Source organism: Gymnogyps californianus, chromosome 4 (assembly GCF_018139145.2).
Source record: "Gymnogyps californianus isolate 813 chromosome 4, ASM1813914v2, whole genome shotgun sequence".
In the NCBI taxonomy this organism is placed as follows: domain Eukaryota; kingdom Metazoa; phylum Chordata; class Aves; order Accipitriformes; family Cathartidae; genus Gymnogyps; species Gymnogyps californianus.
The window spans coordinates 6,283,712-6,303,086 of NC_059474.1; the positions used below are offsets into that span (position 1 = coordinate 6,283,712).

Here is a 19,375-nt window from a genome sequence, read left to right on the forward strand (position 1 = left end):
GACGGCTGAAATTCCCAGGGTCAGGAGCCTAAACCACGTACCTGAGTGCAAGTGCCCCTGTTCCTCAAGGCAATGACCACCCCAAACATCCAGGGAGGTTTTCAGAGGGTGCTGGTGCTTTTGACCTCTCCACACCATGCTATGTGCATGGATACAAGGAAATTACAACAAGCCAGCCGGGACCAGATTGTCAAAAACAGAAAATTACGTGTTTTAGTAGCACCTTGGGAGAATTTGCCAATGGGCCCAAATGTGTGATAGCTGAGTTCAGGTCCTTTAAAATCAGATGGGAAGAGTTTAAATTAAAGTCAAAGACCTTAATTATAATGTAAAACAATGAGATTTGTGCACCTGATCTGTGCAGCTCCTTCCTGACATCTTGCTGGACACTTCCCTGTGCTTAGAGGTACCTAAGTACCTTTGGAAAGTCGATCTCATAGCCTCAGTAAGACTGCAGTAGCATATAGGAGGTGACACAGAGATGAATTTCACCTCAATTTGGCCCTAACTTCCCCCGTTTGCTGTCTTTTTCCACTTATGAAATAGCAACGGTGTTATCTAAGCCTGTACTGCTCTCGTGCAAGGCGCTGCACTGGGTACCGGCAGGGTTCAGCTGAACCATCTCAGCTATTAACAACTCAATGCAAGAAAACATGGCCAAGGAGGACGTATCTCCCTGTCAACCCAGCTCTTGACAAGTGCTCTTTGGGCTAGGAATAAGATTCATTGCCCCCATGAGGATGTTGAAAGAGGGAAGTGATTGGTAAGCAGGACCCCCATCGCTTGAAAGAGGCAGGGCGTAATCTGTGAATCTCCATTCAGGTTATCACCATGAGGAAACAAAGCGCAAAGGGGAGACTCTTCTTCAAGGGACAAGTGTTGACAGCCCTTTCTGTCAGCATGAGGTCAGTCATCCATTTGGGTCTAAAAACATGAACTTTCGTGGCAGTGCAGCAGTCCAGCCTGGGAAGGTTTCCCATGGAGTTATGTATTTGACGCTTCTCTCCAGTTTTCTTGATAAATTGGTGGGGGCATTTATGGCATTTTGTGATCAGAAATAAGCAGCATCCTCCAGCCTAAATCTGAGGCACCTGTAGCTCTCTTCCAGCCACCTAAATCACCTACAGGACTGAGCCCTCAACGTCAAACTCCTTGTTGCACAGACACTCCTCTCCGTAGAAGGCAAGGGCAGCTGGTGAACTCAATGGCGGTGTCCCAAATCTTTGGGCAGTTCTGCTGTAGCCTGCTGAAACAATCAGCTGTTTGCTCATGGTTCCCCCCAAAAAGGCATCCATCAGCAGAGGATGGCTGAAATCTCATCACTGTCTATGCGATGTGTCCTGTGGTACAAATCAATGCATATTTATACACCTGTGTAAGGCAAATACATATATGTATTTTTGGAGAACCTAAATCTGCTCACTAATGCCGTTGTTTAAATAGCCCTTTAACCACATCACTTTTCTCCTCGTTAGATTAAGTCGCTAGAGGTGAAAAAGTCCTTCCAAAATGGTTTTCACTCATTCACTCAGTCCAAAGTAAACATGCCTCTGGGACCATTATGTGTATCGGATATCCAAGGCTTTGTTAAGAGCTTGCCTGTTAGGTAAATTCTGCTTCTCTTTCTCCTTGGAAGGAGAAGGTTAAAATTAGAGATAGGCTCACACGAGTACAGCAGAACAGCACCTTGCATTACGGACAAATAGGAATAACAGATGAAATTCAGAGCAGCGCACGCAAGCCTCGAGGAGGGTCTTGATTTAACTTAACTCTGGTTACAATATCACATTGGCTTGACTTACGCCTGTCACTTGCAATCGCATTCATCACAGATCTCATGGTGGGCAAGAGCCTGACATTTTCACCAGCAGTCAGTGGAGACGCCAAATAGAGCTGAGAGCCCAGAATAACAAGCACGAGCCTTTGCTAGCAATAAATATAGGGGAAATGTGCATCTATAGCACATCATGGAAAATCCTCAAGCCGTATGCCCACATGTCTGGAGGCGCTCATGGATTTCAGCCACCTGGACTTCGTTGAGTCTTACCTCGCATTATAATCACATCTACTTCTTAAAGGCAAGTTTGGCAGGATAACGACCACTCCAAATCAGCTCATCTAGACCTCATCCACAACTGACTACAGTGAAGAGGAGCCTTTCCATTGACTGCACCAAGGTTTGGACTGGATATGCAACTGGGAGATTTTCCCACTGCAGCCATTAGCTGTTCAGCTGATCTAAACTTGTCAGGGAGAATAAAGCAACCACCTGCTTCCAGTGACAGGAAAAGTAAAGTGAGATCAAACGCTAGCAGGAGGAGAGAATTTAAGCAATGTGAGAGGTGGTTGCATGTCATTTCAGAAGTCACCTTTTGTCTTTGATCTGTGCTTAGGAAGTGGGCACCTCCTGGATCAGATGGTCATTAGAGAAGTGTGCCACCGAAGTCATCCCACCTTGAAGTCTCAAGTGTTTGCTTTCCCCAGGGATCCTCCTCCTACTTCCGCCACTGTGTAAACCATATGCCCTGAGATTTCCTTTAGAAAAGCCAATTAATACAGGTTAGGGAGCAGGGACCAGGACTCGTGTCCTCCTCTAATGCCAGGATCATTCACTGCGATGAAGCTGAGACTTCTCTTTTATAACTGTATTATACACACACAGGTAGGTCCTCTAAAGATCAGAAGAGAGTTATTATAAAAGCTGTTATGCAAACAAAAAAGCCCTGGCCCTGAAGAGCTTACAGTCTAAATACACGAGACAGATAAAGGACTTTGACTTGAAGGATTTTAAAGATGAAGCACTCTGAGATAAAGGAAGCTACAGATCACACAGAAAATCTGTGGCAAAACCGTGGATAAATCCCACTTTGCTGAATCCTCACTTCGGCTCTTAACAGCTCCTTGGAGTGCTGCCTGGTTTTTGCTAACAAAGCATTTGTTTTAGCAGCACACTTTGGGGAAATAAAATACTGTGCAGTTTTAATGTGGCAAGCACATGCAACTACCCTCTAAAAGCAGAGATTTACAGCAGGCGTGCATGCAGGTATTTGCCAACCCTGGGCATGCAATAAAATAAACCCTTTGCGTTTAGTTTGTTCATACTCCAACCCTAACCATTCTATGATTCTATGATATCTTTGGTGAGTGTTAACAAGAGGCGAAATCATGGGGAAGAGAGAGCCTGGTCTCAGGTTACCCCATAAATTGGTTAAGGCTGCAGAGAGGATTACAGTCCCAGAGCCATCCTAAGTACTGAGATGTCATTACGGCAAAATCAAAGGTAACCATGGGGCTTGGCAGGTAACTGTCAACAGCTACGGGAAAGAGCCAGCCTGGGAAGGAGCTCCGCGTCAGGATGAAATTCAGTCACCTTTATTTTCATTTCAGGTGAGGGGTCAAGCAGAAAAGCTATCCCCAGCGGCCTTTATTTACAGTTTTCAAGGGAGCGGCTGATGAAGCATTTAGAGGAAGAAGGATGAACCCGCTCGTCTCTCACTCACGGAGACGAGCCTGATGACAGACAGAGGATGCTGTAATGGCACGAGAGCTGGGAAGACGCCTTTTATGAATGAAAAACGGCAGTGGTCCTAATGAAGTCGTTAACAAAACTCCCAGTGACTTGAACGGGGCCAGGACTTCACCTGTAATATTTGCAGGGAGACCAAGGAAAAGATCTTCCCATCAGGACGCTTGCTTCCTGCAGCATAGGAGCTCACTTCCAGCAGTGACAAAAACAGCAATGCCCCATAAGCAGATTTCAAGGCATTTCTTCAACCTGAGTTTTCTTTTACATTTCTTCTCTCCATCCTACCCAGGCAACCAACCTGAATTTCTAGAAAATCACAATACGTTCATTTTTTTCTCCTAGATATGTTGACAATTTGCTATAAAAACCTTGCAAGGTTTTTGTATTTCTCTGGATCTCCTGTTGATGAATGAATACGGAAGCTATAAATGGTTTTGTGTTGTCAAGTCAGAGTAGCTACATCCGTGCTGGAAAAAACACTGGGGACTGTTCTTTGGCCCTGAGTTCACATCCACATAGCCCAGCCAGCACTCCCCATAGCAGACTGGTCCCATGGAAACTGCTCACTGAGAAATTTATAGCCTCTGAGCCATGCCTGGGCATGGGAGAGTACTGTTAACCCCAAAACATGCCTGGCCCACGCTAATAATTTAACAGCATGGACTACTGCAGGTCAGTGGCTGGGCCCATGACCTGGTCCTGTTTAATGCAGCAGTGGAAATACAGTCAGTGTGTAGGTACTGGGCATCCAGTATTTTTCTATGTTGCTATCAAGTAAATGGTAGATGACTTGCAAGGGAATTTTAAGACCTTGCAGTTTCAAGCTGAGCAGCACGGGGAGGCAGAGGGTGACGGCACCCTGCAAGGACACTGCATGGCACAGCTCCGGCTCCTCCACGGACCGCGGGCTGCAGCAACGCAAGGAGCCGAGTGCCTCCTGCCATGCCCTGAAATCCCCACCCAGGGCAAGAAACAGAAAACAAAAGGCAAAATTTCTCCTTTTCCACTCAGACATGGGAAACCTTCCTTCACCCTCCCTCCTCGTTAAAGACCTAAACCCTACCAGCAGCCAGTTTTGCAAGGGTTAACCAGCATGAAATGAATGTGGAGAGACAGTCCGGGACCGTAATCACTTATTATTTTCAGGTAATATGCTTTATCTCTGACTAATCTCCTCATCTGGAGAAACACTCACTGCAGACAAGAGTCACCGAGGTTATCTCTGATGATGGGGCTCTACGGACTACTGGCTGCGAGGGACCGAGGAGAGGCCAAGGAGAGGACTTCAATTATGGCCTGAACTATGCTCTGGTAGCTGAAAGGCCATTGTTTAATCTACTAGAAATCATCTATTTTAGCAGATAAAGGGATTACTTGGGTTTTCTTTTCCTCAAGAACAGCGTGTTATTCCAACTACTAATGGAACATTTGGTATTTAATTAAAGAAAAAGCACAGGGAGAAGCAACACAGGCATCAACATCACTTCTGGGGAAATTCAAATTGATTGTCACCCTTTGATGCTGCTCAATCACCTCTATCTCACTCACCCTTCTTACAACCCAGATTAAATCATCTGGTTCTCTCCATCCTGCACATTTGATTTTTTATTTTTTTTCTTTAGGGATCCCATCCAAAACTTTGGGACTATGCAATGTGAATTCACCGTTCTGCAGAAAACTCCTGACTTGTAAAGAGAGCTAGATTACCCGTCAAGAGGAGAGCGTGGAAATTGGAGTTGGATTTTGCCTCTTCTTCTGCATGCTTGGTGCTGGTTGCTGTCTGGCAGGGCTCTGCCTGCCTGGCCCATTAGAGTGATCTGGTGTCACAGGTCCAGTGTTTGGAAACTCAAAGTGGCTTCATTGCTCAAGGATGAACTTGAAACTGCTCCATGCATAAATCTTCTGTTTGCCCCTTTTCCCTCTCAGTTCCCTTGTCTTTGCCATCTCCATTTTCAGAGAGGTTTGCCCTTTATTTTTTTGTCCTGCAGACTAATGACCATAAAGGACAGTTACAGGTCATTCTCAAGTGCTCCACTGTGTTCAGCAAATACAGGCTCATTTTCTTATGTCATCCACCCCTTCGATCCACAGACTGCAGACCCAAAGGGCTATGAAGGAAGATTAAGAAGTAGCAGCTTACAGAGGTAGGTGTAAATTCAGTACGTAGCAGTCCACATTTCTGTTGAGAAAATTGTAAAACAAAAAAAAAAAATCAAAATGAAAACCAATAATCTCATTTCTGCTACGTTCAGGATCTTAATCCTCTTCCCTTTACCAGCACAAAGAACAGGGTACCTTGAAAGCGATTATCCAGCCAGCCAGCAGCCAGAGTTTCCTCACACAGACGACTGTCCCTTTTGTACATCCTACTGCTGACCGTCCCATTTCTGACGTGGTCTCACAATCTGGAACATTTCATCGCAAAGACCAGCTGTCTTTTTTTGGTTTGCCTTCCTGACCATCCATTCCTTTGCACATAGAGCAAGGACAGGCACCTACTGAGTACCCTGATTTTTGCTTCCATGATTTGTCTGTGTCTTTTCATGACTGTTTCAGATGATCTACGCCCACGTGCACCAGCTACATCCTCCTTCAGATCTCTGTAGAGGGATCTGTTGCTGTCCTGCGAGGTGAAATTTCTCAGATAAATGGGGCTGTCCATCTTGTCCACCCGGCTGCTACCTGCCTGTGTAGTTCTCATCCTTTCTCCCTTTCCTCCTGGTCTTTGTCTGGCTCACGCCAATGTTTGATCTGCATCATTCATCATGGGACACAGTAACCTGACTTGGCACATCTGATGAACTGGCACCACCACTGAAGATGTGATCATCCTCAGGCTTTTGATCTCCTTGTCTGACTTTGCCCAAAGTCTTTGGTGACTGTAACTCCATCCTTCACTTTCTACAGACAGCTCCAGAAGTTACTGCAAATTATCAAGTCACCCTGTGTGCTACCAGTCATTGTGTTGAACCAGTTGTTCAGCTTGCTCTTGACCAGGACTGCTGACCTCACCTCTTCATAATGTTTTTCAGCAGCTTCTTACACATATCATATAGCCCTAGGACACTCCACACACCTATTGCAACACACCGGGTCAAATGACTTTTTGAAATTGTGCAACTGAAGTTCTTCTTGATATCTCTGAACTTGCCAGTGACCAGCCTCTTGCACTGGTTTTGCTATACTGTCCCTCTTGCTTTGTGGAAACTGAATCTACCTTCTGAATCCTCCAGCAAGGAACACAGTGAGGAATTTGCCTAGGTATCAGGAAACACACAGAATTTGGAAGGTCACCATTGTGGGAATTCACTTACTGGGATCCACTTTTCCTTATTTAGGGGATCTTTTCTTTCCTGATAACATATAATTGCCTGGCTGGGTCAATGACCCGCGCTACAGCCCCATCGATCCATTCTCAGCCCCTCAGATTTCTTCAGTCTCCTGACCCTTCTTTGCAGCCTCTCCTGGCAAGATTCTTCTTGTCATCCTGCTCCTGAAGCGTTATAATCTCCCAAACACTGAGAATCTCTTCATCTCTTGATCGGTCATCTGTAAAAACTCTGGTAATTTCACCCATCTCTTCAGTTTGTCCTTTTCTGAAAGCAGGGAGCTCTCCTCAGCATTAATGTTGTAGAGGATACACTAGTTCTTCTTCCTTAGTATCTGTTATAAAAGACCATCTTGATTTGGACTTTCAGAAGAATGTTTTAATGCTGCCTTGCTTTTTCTCCTTGACTGCCCTTGCTATTTGACTTTTGCCCAGCTCTGGGTCTGCCTGCTCAGGGTCTGTCTTTTCACCTATGCATTCTGCTTAGCACTGGCCAGGTGGAGAATGTCTTCCAACGCCCAGGCTCAGTGACTGCCTGCTTTCTTTCTCACCAAGCCATGTTAAATAAATGTTATTGAGACAGATGATGAGGTTATGACTGCAGAAGACCACTGCTCCAGGGGATACCCAGTGCTTGCTCTTCCTCTACTTGCTAATTTTGGTCTTCCTAAATGCCAATCAGAGCTTTTCAGCTCTGCTGCCTGTTTAGTTTGCACTTGCACCTCTTTTTGCATATGTAGAGTCCGTAGAGCCTCATGAAAGCCTGCAGGCACTTGCCATATTTGCTCCTGGTTAGTATTGTCTTTGCCAATCTTTGGCATGCGCCAATCAGTCACGAACATCAGTCACTGGGTACATGAATGGTTCACTCCCAAGGTATGGCTTAGGCATGCCTTGACTGGTAGCAAAATCGTCTGAAATTCTTCAAAGAAATCAAGGAAATTCTTCCTCGGTATCTGTCATAGAAGCCCATACGTCTATAAGCGCTACAGAACCTGTTCCACAGCTCTAAATGGAAGGGCTGATTTCTGAAAAGTGACAAACCTTGAGTTGACCACGCTTTTCTTTTTACTACTGTGATGCCTGCTGATGCCTCTCTTGTGTTTTGCATCACTGCCTTAAAACAAGGTTCTCCCATATGGCACCGCTACCTTGTCTGTCCCCATGATTTTCAAAAGATATACATTATTATGCTGGTTCATCTCTAACTTGCTCATTAGCAGTGAGATTTTACCCAAAGTGATCTCAGATTCCTGTTTCTGCTGGCCAAAGCTTCCATTAGCAGCAATCCTTTCGCTGGACCACTCTCCCTCATCAGACACTGATCTAGTTACAGATATCAGATAGCATCGACATGGCCAAGAAGACTGAACAGAGCTCAAAATGTTTCTCGCCAGTAGCCTTCATGGCAGACACGGCCCTGTGGGCCCCAGCACATGTTGCTCTGCATCTTTTGAGCCCTTCTCGTGAGTGGGTTTTTGGCTTAGGTGATAACAAGGTGTTCAGCCCTTCTCATACGAGCCACACTTCCAAGAGAGAGCAATTCTTATTTAGGCACCACAGCAGTATCTAGATTACCAAAATCACCTGCCTGGCTGGGCAATAAAACCCGGACAGAAATATCACTGAACTTGTCTGTACTGGGCAAAATTAAGGACAGTGCAAACACAGCAAACCAACTGAGGAAAACTTTGAGTCTGGAGCTAGAGTATAGTGCAATGTTCAAGGTAGGACTGCTGGTGGGAAAATGGGAACATGGGAGATCACTGCGGACACCCCACATGCATGCAGAAGGATCCAGGCTAAGGTTTCTCTTAGTAGCTGTCTTCTTTCAAGTATGTAGTAGAAAAAAATGTCCCATCTTGATTTTAAAATTGGTGGAGAATCCACAGTAAGTCCTGGTAAGTTGTTCTGGTAATTATGCACGATAGTAAAAATTGATACTTTATACTTAATTTGGTTGCACACAAGGGTGTTTAGAGCTCTCTGAGGTTCTCCAGGATATCTGAGATGTCTGCAGTGCCTGACATATTTGAAACAGTACCAGTGGGAGACCACTGGACACTGCAAAGCACCTCAAATAGCCTCAGCTACCCCTGTGTGAGCAGCTGAATTGAGCCCCTTCTATCTGTCCTGCTTCAGTTCTGGCCACTGATTCCTTCCGACTTTGCCCTTTATCCTCATGCTTCTGCTCTTGCACAGATATTCATAGACTGCAAACAAATCACCCATAATGTTCCCTTCCCATAAGTAATTAAAGAGAATTGCTTGAGAAGCTTCAAGTCATAGCTGCACTTTGTGTGCAGTGGTATCTTCTCAGGAACATGGTTCCTACCAATTTCATTGATGTCCCATAGCTCTTGTATTTGACTGGATAGTAAACAACCTCATCTCTGTTACTTTAGCCTGCTTCTCATGATTTTATGGGTGCTATCATAATTTGATACAGTACCAATATGAAATTATTAAAATTCCTTATTCCTATGCCTCATTCACCCCAAGATCACAACAAGAAACAGCTGATTATTCACAAGAACCACAATAACTTTTTAAAAAATTATTAATTTCTGAGACGGACTCCATCACCTCAACAATCTCAGATTTTTTTCCTAAATGTGTCCTTTTGCTTCTCCATATCGAAATACACCCTGGCCATTTGCTCCCAGTTCCCATGCGGAGATCGAGGTAGCTCTGTGTCAGTGAACTGTCCTGTTCATTATTTAACACTCCATAGCCCCAGTTTTAGACTCCTACACATTCAGTAGACAATGATTCTTTATTTTCCCCCCCAAATCAATGACAGAAACAGAATAATGAACCAGTTTCCACAGGATTTCCCTGCAAAGAGACTCAAGGATTCATTTTTCACAGTGACATTCTAAGATCTCTGTTTAACCACTTAGGTCCACTTAATTTGCACCATGTTGATTTTACACCATTTTTAAAAAATCCACCTCCAAGATGGTATTAACCAAATACTTTCAGAAATCAGTTACATCAAGAGTTGCTCACTCTTACTGGAGAACAACAGCAAACTGATTTGACAAGGCCTATTTTGTATATATGCACACTCATTTGCATCAATTTCTTTGCCTTCCTTTAAGAATTCATTCATCAAGTGATGTGCCCACTATTTCTTGCCTTTAACAGTGACAGGCTGACAGTCTTAGCATTACCCAAATCATTTGCCCAATCGTTTCAAATAATGATCCAATATCAGCTTTCTTAGTCCTCTAAAATCTTTCTAGTGTCCCAAAATGAAAAGTCAGGATTAATGGCCCACACAATATGTTCCTGTTTCCAAGAGTTCTGAAACTCTTGGCCGTGAATTACCGGGACTGGCCGATCATAAAATATTTAATTTATGTGGTTGCTATTTAACATAATCCCTAGTAATTAATGGAGCCCAAAATGCTCTTTCACCAGCACCTGATACTAACACACTATCTGATTTTCTCCCCCAGACAAACATGGAAAAGAAATACTAATTTAATACTCCTCCGTTTCCTTGTGGTGGTGGTGATGGCAGCTACTGCCTTTATCTACTAATAGTTTCGATTATTTTTACCTTAGCTGACCATAAATTTATCTTTATGTTTTTCTACTTCCATTACTCATTCCAGGGCAGAGGTGGCCTATTCAGATGAATTAAGACCAAAAGATCTTGGCCTTTACCTTACTCTATAGGAGTGATCACAATAGGGCAACCAGCCCAGAGCACCAAGCTCCATTTCAAATATCCCATTACACATCGAAACCACATAAAAAGCACAAAGATGTCGTTTTATTTCAGCCCAGGTCAGCTTCTAGCTTTAAGCAGGAGGGATGAAGTCCCCTGCTTAACACTCCTCCCAGAAAAGACGCTATTCAATAGCACCAAGTTACTCACACTTCGTTGTCAGGTGGACTTTTTTATTGTTGCAAAAATAAAATGAGGAAGGATTAAAATCGTGGGATCAGAGTGGGGATTTTTAAACGCTTTTTATGAATCTTAAGCCCGAGGAGAGGCAGGAGGAATGCAGGGCGCTGAGAGCTTCTGCAAACGTGTTTCCAAACACCTGGAGTGCGTGCTTAATCCACCCGCAAACAGTTGACTTCCTTCTGTCTCCCACCAGGCTCCGCTTTCCCCCCAAAACCAAAAGTCAGGCTTCTTTCCCAGTTTTGGTAAAATCACTTCTGATACGCAGAGTTACTGAAGCCTGGCCACATCCCTTTGTCCCCCACAACTCTGAAATTCCCACTTGCAACTGTCTCACTCCCAAGGTGTCTATTTAATCCCACTTTTATTAGGAGCACAGCTCCGGGTAGCTTACAGAGGTTACAAACAATGAAGCTTTTATCAAAACTTTGGCTAATCAGTCGCTAACAAGCTCTCATTCAGGAAGGGGCTAGGCAGGCCCAAGCTAAAATTAACCTGAGGGGGTAAAAAAAGGAGAAAAAAAAAATTAGGATTGGGAAGAGGGTGTTCCTCTCATCCTGGATCAGTGCCCCAGTCCACAGCCACAGAAACACTTGTGCGAGCACAGCAGCCAGAAAAAGCAGCCAGGAGTGGACACAGAGCAGAACTGCTTCTTTCAGCGATGGTGTTCGCTCACAACAGCCTGAAGTGCTGGAGTAACTACGGCTTGCGATAAACTATGATTTATTCCTTGCTTTGTAGTGGAGTCCAGGGGCTCCATCACACTCAGCACCATATAAACGCACCGGGAAAATATTTGCTATTCCAAAACGCTAACCCTCTGTCTGCAGCCCGCAGTGTTTTTACAGAGACCGTGAACTAGAAACAAAACCAAACCAAGCCTGTTCTCGGTAGCCTGAAAATCGTGGAATGAGGACACCTCCCCAGGAAATGTTGTAGGGTCTGAAAAATCAAGAAATATTTGAAAACCTCTGATCTTATCATAAGGTAAGTTGGCAAAATTTGATTGCCAGAACTTCAGTCCAATAGATGACTAGATACAGGGAGGGAGGAATATACATTATTCTCCTTAGGTAAGGGATAAAAATTACTTCAACCTGTATACACATACACAGAACATCCTTCCCAAATTCATGGCAGTGAAACATCTATTGCGCACCATCAGATATTCTCTCTCTGTTACCCATTTATAGGACAAATCAGAGGGTGAGTGAAAAGAAGAGACTTACTTAGAGCAGATTAATAGGTGTAAAGCACCCAGTCTAGGAAGGAATAGGCTTAGCTGTAAATAAGGGAGTGGTATTACAGTTTAAATTTAATTTGAGCTGTTCTTAGTCAATTCCTTGTTATTCTTGAGAGTGGAGCCACAGTCCTGGACCACTGCAAGAGAAAAGATAAGTCTCCTGTCTTGTCCCTGAGGATGAAGAACTCATTCCCAATTTCGTTGATGACTCTGGAGAAAGATACAATCTGCACATGAAGAACTCTTTTATATGTGGGCCATGGAGTTACTGCCTTGCCTCTTGCCAGCCCTAGGGAGAAAGTGAGACTTATATTGCAAATGCAGCCAAAACAAACCAAACCTGTGGTTCCTGCTTCACTGCAGCAATTCGGAGCCATTGAAGGGATCCTGGTCTCTCTCGCCTACTGGTAAAGTCAACAGCAGCCAATATGGGCTATTAGGTCCCGATCCTCCAACATGTTCCTGTGCCTGGACCTCAGCATCCTTGGAAAACAGAGAGAGACCCAGGTGGGCGCAGGTACCGGTTCCCGCTGTGAGGCCGGGTGCTCAGGTCTGAAGCATTTTCAGGTTTCCGTGTTCAGTTGTACGCACCTGAGATTCACAGCAGGAAAGTTAAGCCTGTACCTACATGTTCAGAGGAGCAGGGCCTTAGAGGCAAAGACAGTGTCTTCCTAGCAGGGGGAAAAGCGCTTGCCACATGCACGACGAGGACAAGCACAGCAGCAAAGCGAATGGTATGGCTAGCACAAGGCAGAGATGGGGAGGACCTTGCTCTCCTGCAGCACTTTTCCTCGGGAAGTCTTAAAACACTTTCCAAGGCAGCTGGCTGGAGAGGTTTGCATGTAATCGCAGCTGGCTGGGGGTACGGTTCAGCCCCGACTCCCAGGTGCCAAGGGCTCCTCTACCCGGCAGACCTCACTGCCACACTCGGAATGCCAATGCTAACGAATGTCCCAGCGACTCGGTAATAACAGAGTAATTTCACAGCGTTGCTCAAGCCCAACCCCGAATCTGCTCGCAGTGATGGACACTCAGACTCTTACCTTGAAACCGATTTCAGTTTTGTGTTTCGGCACCTCGCTTGCCAGCTTCTCGGTGAGTTTCTGAAAGGCAAACGTCTCCCAGACCTCTCTGGAAAAAAGCAGCATTTAGAAAGCGGAGAGGCAGCGCGCAGGATCTTTTCATGCTGCTCTCCTCGTGCCTTGGCAGAAGGGAATAGCAACAGGTTTGTACTGAGAGCTGGCCATGTTTCGAGGCAACACTGCATGCTACTTGCAGGATAAATGCATTAAGAAAATTAAACATTTTTACAGCCGTCACACCATCAAAGCTTTATTCTCTCCACTCTTTAAATTAAGTGTTGGTTTGCATATCCGTGCCATCCCAGCTATGTAATAACCTCTCTAAAGCTGTTTTTGTTTCACGTTCCTTACTATTTGGTAAAGCAAGCTGGAGTTTTCTGAGGACATGCATTTTTATTAGAGCTAATTCAGCATTATTTTCTCACCCGTTTCCTTTGTTGGAAGCAGAGAAATCAACGAAAGAGAACTCGAAGGCAGCATAGCATATGCCTCTGAGGGAAACTGCCTTCCCTGCCTCGTCATAGCCGGGCTGTTCCTCTAGATGGCTCTGCCTTTGCCCAAATACATCAAATCCCTGAAGCAAAAATCGCAATTCCGAGCGATACGGCGATACCACTGACCGCTCCTCTCCCTCCTGCAACGATCGTAGGGTTTTTGAGCAAACAGATAAACATGGATTTGTTCTAATTTGAAAGAATAATATTTTCGGGTTAGCTCTTCAAACACAGAGGGAAGTTGATTTTTAAAAATCTACCTGCTTCTTGTCCTTTAGATATCCTTTCTAGCCGTGATTTCCCCACAAACTGCTTGTTTTAGATGCCTGTTGTCCGGTCAGACTTCAAATCAGCATTTTCCAGTGTGACCCTTCTCCAAAGAGATGCGGAGCTGTTATAAATAATAAAGGCAAGGAAGCTGAGAAGGGAAAAGGCACCTTGCGAAACGTAATGTAGAATTTTCTCCTGCTGTTCTGGCTATCCAAATACACACGGTGAGCTCTTTCCCCAAAAGATGCAAAATAAAATCAGCAGCAGCAACAGTGACAGAAACAAAATAACAACAGAAAAAAAAAACCCAAGCCCCCCTCAAAAAAACAAAACACAAAAAAACCCAAAAAACCCAAACACCTCCCCTTATGATTAAAGGAGGAAACCCAAAATCATAATTCTTTATCACACTCACTTTTAAGTGATTCTCTGTCTCCAAACTGTCTGTCCGCTTGTTTTAAAACGAAATATAATGGTGAGAATCCTCCAGTTATTACATCCCTGCTTAGATCACACGAGGGATGAAAATTTGGGATTGGCGGTAGCCTGGGAAAGCTGCCCCGATCCAGCTTCACCAATTTACATGTGCGTTTATAACTATTTTATCGAAGACATAAAACGCAAAAACTTTTCCCAAACGGTCCTCTCTCCCCAAAATCCTGATGTCAAATCAAGACACCCGGCGCTTGCAACCTTGGGGGGAGCGCTTCGCATCTGTACCTGGAAAGGGGATTTTTACGCGTTTTTACCAGCAGAGAACGGAGTAACAATCCCGTTTAAGATCCGGGGATTTACATCTTCTAGGCGACTGACAAAGACTCTCTAAATTCTCCCGCACCATTGACCGTATTTTTCTTGTCACACGTGTGGGTCGGATCGTGTGCTTTGCCCCGGACGAGAGGGATTTGCCGGAGTTGGTCCCCGTATAAACCCTGGGGTGTCAGGATCGTTTTGAATACCGAGAGCTTTTTCTCTGCAAAAGGATGCGCTTTCCCTCAAGCTCCCCCGAAGCACGAAGGCGAAAATCAACTTTTATTCCTTAAATCGCGCCCCGCGACTGCCAGCCCTTTCCTCCCGCAGTACGAGCGAACACGCCGATGTTGTTTGTTTGTTTAATTTCGAGCAATTCCTTATCCAAAGCTAATTAACTGCGATCTCAGCTCCGGCTGTTGTGAGACAGGCGGCAAAATTACACACAAATAACAGAGTTTAAGCGAATTTCACCCTTCGCGTTCCCGTCGGGGCAACCGCAGCGATGCTAATCTCCCCCAGACCTCAACTTCGGGGCCGGTTTCGGGACCGAAGGGATCAGGGACGATCGCATCCGTGGGAAACGGGGATCGGATCCCGGAGGGCCGGGGCAGCGTGGAGAGCCCCGGGGAGGGGGCGGCCGGGCAGCACCGGGGCAGCTCGGCGAGACCCCCGGGAAGGGGGGGACGGGGGGGGCAGACAGTGGGGAAGGGGACACACACACACAGGCTCGGGGATGCTGCCCCCGCCCTGCCGGGAGCCAAATCCCTGGCGCCTCCCGCAGCTCCCCCCGCCGGTCCCTCCCCCATCGCCGCTTTTGGGGCCCGGCCTTGCCCCCCTCCGCCTCCCTCCGCGGCGCGGAGCCGCGCTACTGGCTGCTCCCTGCGCGCCGCCGCCGCCCGCCCAGCCCCGGCCGCGGGCGGGGAGGCCGGGCGCACGGCAGCGCCTATAAGGGCGCCGCGCCGCAGCCCCCCGGGATTTTTTGGTCTGGGGCCACCGGGGCCGCGGGGGGCGGGGGGGGGGCGGCTGTCCGCGGGAGAGGACGGGAGCGGGGGGGAGCGCCGGCCGCCCTGCATGGCCAGGGATTATGAGCGCCGGTGAGTTGCAGCAGGCGCAGCCCAGAGCCTCGGCGCCGGCGGCCGCCCCCGCGCCCCCGCAGCCCCGCAGCGCCCAGGAAGCCCCCGACATGGCGGTGTACTGCAGCGAGAACTTCAGCGTCTACCCCCAGCCCAGCCTCCACCCGCCCGGCGCCGCCGCCGCCGCCGCCGCGGCCGCCGCCGCCGCCGCCGCCGCCGCCGCCTCCTCGGGGCAGCGGGCGGGCGGGTACGCGCTGGGGGACTACGGGGCGCCCGCCAACGCCGGCTACCTGTGGGGCATGAACAGCCCCGCGCCCTACCTGCAGGGCCCGCCCGGCTCCGCCGCCGCCGCCGCGCCCTTCCTGCCGCCGGCCTCGTACGGCTGCTCGCGGGGCGGGCAGCTGGTGGGCTCGCCCCCGGCGCCCGGCTCGCCGTCGGCGGGCGGCGCGGAGCTGAGCTGGCTGAGCCTGGCCAGCCAGGAGGAGCTGCTGAAGCTGGTGCGGCCGCCCTACTCCTACTCGGCGCTGATCGCCATGGCCATCCAGAGCGCCCCCGAGAGGAAGCTCACCCTCAGCCACATCTACCAGTACGTGGCCGAGAACTTCCCCTTCTACAAGCGCAGCAAGGCGGGATGGCAGAACAGCATCCGCCACAACCTCAGCCTCAACGACTGCTTCCGCAAGGTGCCCCGCGACGAGGACGACCCCGGTAAGGCCGCCGCGCCGGGCGGGAGGCTGGGCTGGGGCGGGGGGAGCGGCGGGCGCAGACCCCGCGGGGCCGCCGGCACCCCCGCCAGGAGAGCGGGCGGCAGCGGTGTCCCTGTCCGGCGGGTCCCTTGTCCCCTCTAGCCGGGCGCTGTGAGGAGACCGGGCTCCGTTGTCCCCTCGGGGCCGGCGCTGTGAGGAGTCGGGGCTTCCTTGTCCCCTCAGGGCCGGTGACCTGAGGAGACCGGGCTCCCTTGTCCCTTCAAGCCGGGCGCTGTGAGGAGAGCGGCCCCGCTTCGCCCCCGTCTGGCCCGACGCGGGCCCCCGCGGGAGGTGTTAGGCGAGGGGCGGCTGGCCCCAGCCCTCGCCCCCTCCTCGAGCAGGCCGGGAGTGCCGGTTGTGCAAGGCCCGGCTCCTTCGGCCGTGATTCACGGCTCCCCTCCCTGCCCGCCGCTCGCCGGCCTGGCCCCGGGGCACAGCCGGTGCCCGGGAGTGGGCGGAGGACGGCGGCGCGCCCGGACAGCGCTGGTCCGGTCCGGCCCGGCGGGGAGGGGAGGAGACGCGCCGGTCTGGAGCCTCTGGGGGGACGTTGTGGGGTCACTGCTCCCGTCAGGCCCGGGCATGGGCAAGAGGCGTGTGGGGATGGCTAATGCCACCACGGCCACCTCACACTAAGTCTTGGGCGTGGGGCAGCTTGTCTGCAGCCCCTGCAACTCAGTGCTGCCGGCCTGCTGTCCCCTCAGTGTACCTGGGTGTGCCAGCCTGCCTTTCCACCAGCTCTTCTGAGAAGAGCCATGGCAGGGGCACCACCTTGTCACCCACTGCTGAGATGGCTACAAGTGCCCTTGGTTGCTCTGAGGCAGCCAGTGCAAGGGGAGCCCTGTTTCGCATTCCCTTTGGCCAGGTCTGAGGTAGAGGTGCAGATCCTCCAGGGAGGTTTATGCTCTGTGATGGATGGGGAGGTTCTCCTCCTCCATGTGGCCTTAATGTTCCCTTGGGCATCAGAGGGGTGGAGGTGATGATGTCCTGGGGCCAGGTTTTGGATCCTTGTACTGGGCAACAGACAGAGGAGGAACAGGTGTAGTAGAGATGTGGGTTCTATGCCGATTGGACAAGACATGGATATTGCTTTTGTGTCTGCAGTTGGGCTCGTTGTCGCAGAAGTTGACTTTCTCTCTTGTTTTTCCTGTTTTCCACCAGGGAAGGGAAACTACTGGACCTTAGATCCCAACTGTGAGAAGATGTTTGACAACGGGAACTTCCGTCGCAAACGCAAGCGGCGCTCTGAGCCCAACGCCCCCGTGACAGCATCTGCGGCCTCCTCTCTGGGGGGCCTGAAGGCTGAGGAAGAGCGACCCATCCCAGCCGCAGGCAAACCGTGTGGAAACAGCCCACCCCCAGAGCTGGACCCCTCGCCTTCTGCCAGGGACCATCCAAAAAGCTCCTCTCCCTCCGGTATCATTTCATCCACCCCTAGCTGCCTCAGCACCTTCTTCAGCGGCATGAGCTCCCTGAGCAGCGGAGGCAGCCGGCTGACGGGGAGTCTCGGCAGTGACCTGCATCACAGGAACTTCTCTGCTGGACAGCTGAGCAGTGGCACTTTCACCCCTTCCAGCAGCAATTCTCAGGAGGTGCCTTCACCAGACCAGCTGCAGCGGGTTGCGGGACCTTCCCCCGCCTACTACAGCTCCTTCCATCCCAGCAGCAGCAGCCAGGGAGCCCAGTACAACCACTACTACAACTTCACGGTTAACAGCCTCATCTACACCCGGGATGGAACGGAGGTGTAGGATGCTGGGGCTGTCAGCCGGCAAGCGCTGCAAAGGGAATGGGAGTTGCAGGTGTATCTGGCAGCCCGGAGGACCATATGCTTTTGCAAACAGCATTTCAATGCGGACACTTCCCAGGAGTTCTTCCAGGAAGACAGATCTCACCTTTCAAAATAAGAACACCCCTTAAACACCAGCAGAAGGCAGATGCAAAGTCTTTTCCCCATCCTGGAAAATGTTAGGTGGTTTAGATGGCTTGCCATCTAAATTCTGCAGACAAAAGCAAACTGAATTAATGTTTTCAGAGGTTTCTAATCCTGAATGTAGAATAAGAAGTTTAAAAACTATAACCATAAAGCGATATCAGCAAGAGCCAAGTGTAGACATCCATTGAGTCTTAGAAGAGAACAGGAAAAAAAAAAATGAAGAGATTTCTTATGAAGTGCCTTGTACAATGTATTAAAAAACTCTTCTGCCAGCAATTGCCTCTGTGAGCCCTTGCTTTCTGCCCTGATCCTGCAATATGCAATGCACAGAGGGGATACTCCGGGTAAACACCCACCCAAAACCTCCTCGAAACCCACGGAGGTTTGCTCTGGTCTTCCTGTGTATGGCATATTGTACAGCCAGGGCCGTGTCTTGTAAAACAGCCTTTTTCCCGGAGCTTAGTACCAAAGATAACTCTAGCCATGCAGCTTTAGCACGAGAATAAACACTGGGGTATTTTTATACATATTTGTACGTAATGTAACTCTTCTGTACATATGTTTCTATGTGGTTTTATATTTGTAAATTATGCTCTGGAGCTGTACTTATTTATAATGTGTTTTAAACTTTGTTAAAGTTTATTTTACTTTGTTTCCCCTTCTTTTTTGTTGTTTTATTTGTTTTTAAGTTTTTGTTGGTTTTGTTTTTGTTTGTTAGTGTATTAATGAAACTTGAGGCTGAACAGCTGTTGGGAATAAAATGTTAACAATTGTTAGATTTTTGCCTGGTTGTTCCTCAGTATGTTTGAGGTATTTTAAAACTCTGTGGGAGACAGGTTTTGCTTTCACGTGGTTTGGGATAAAAGGTGCAAAGATTTATGAACAATTTCATCTGCACAGTAAGACAGGAAAAAATTGCTCTGGGCCCAAAGGAGACGCATCTGAGCTGATTTGCGGCCTCTCATAGTCTCACTGTGCAGAGTGGGCACTCTGGGCTTTTTTGTTTGT

General features: G+C 48.5%; 1 protein-coding gene across 1 annotated transcript; it reads left to right on the forward strand.

Annotated features, from left to right (window-relative positions):
* Window positions 1-15,699: 15,699 nt before the first annotated feature.
* On the forward strand, window positions 15,700-18,965 carry FOXI3 (forkhead box I3). Its single transcript, XM_050896262.1, has 2 exons — window positions 15,700-16,396; window positions 17,593-18,965. The coding sequence occupies exons 1-2, from the start codon at window positions 15,700-15,702 to the stop codon at window positions 18,180-18,182; spliced, it is 1,287 nt and encodes a 428-aa protein (XP_050752219.1). The 3' UTR covers window positions 18,183-18,965.
* Window positions 18,966-19,375: the final 410 nt, after the last annotated feature.

Excerpts from the sequence above, each read along its gene's own strand:
- FOXI3 (XM_050896262.1), top strand. The coding sequence starts at position 15,700 with ATGAGCGCCGGTGAGTTGCAGCAGGCGCAGCCCAGAGCCTCGGCGCCG. Across the intron at positions 16,397-17,592 it reads CCGCGACGAGGACGACCCCG|GGAAGGGAAACTACTGGACC; the intron begins GTAAGGCCGCCG and ends GTTTTCCACCAG.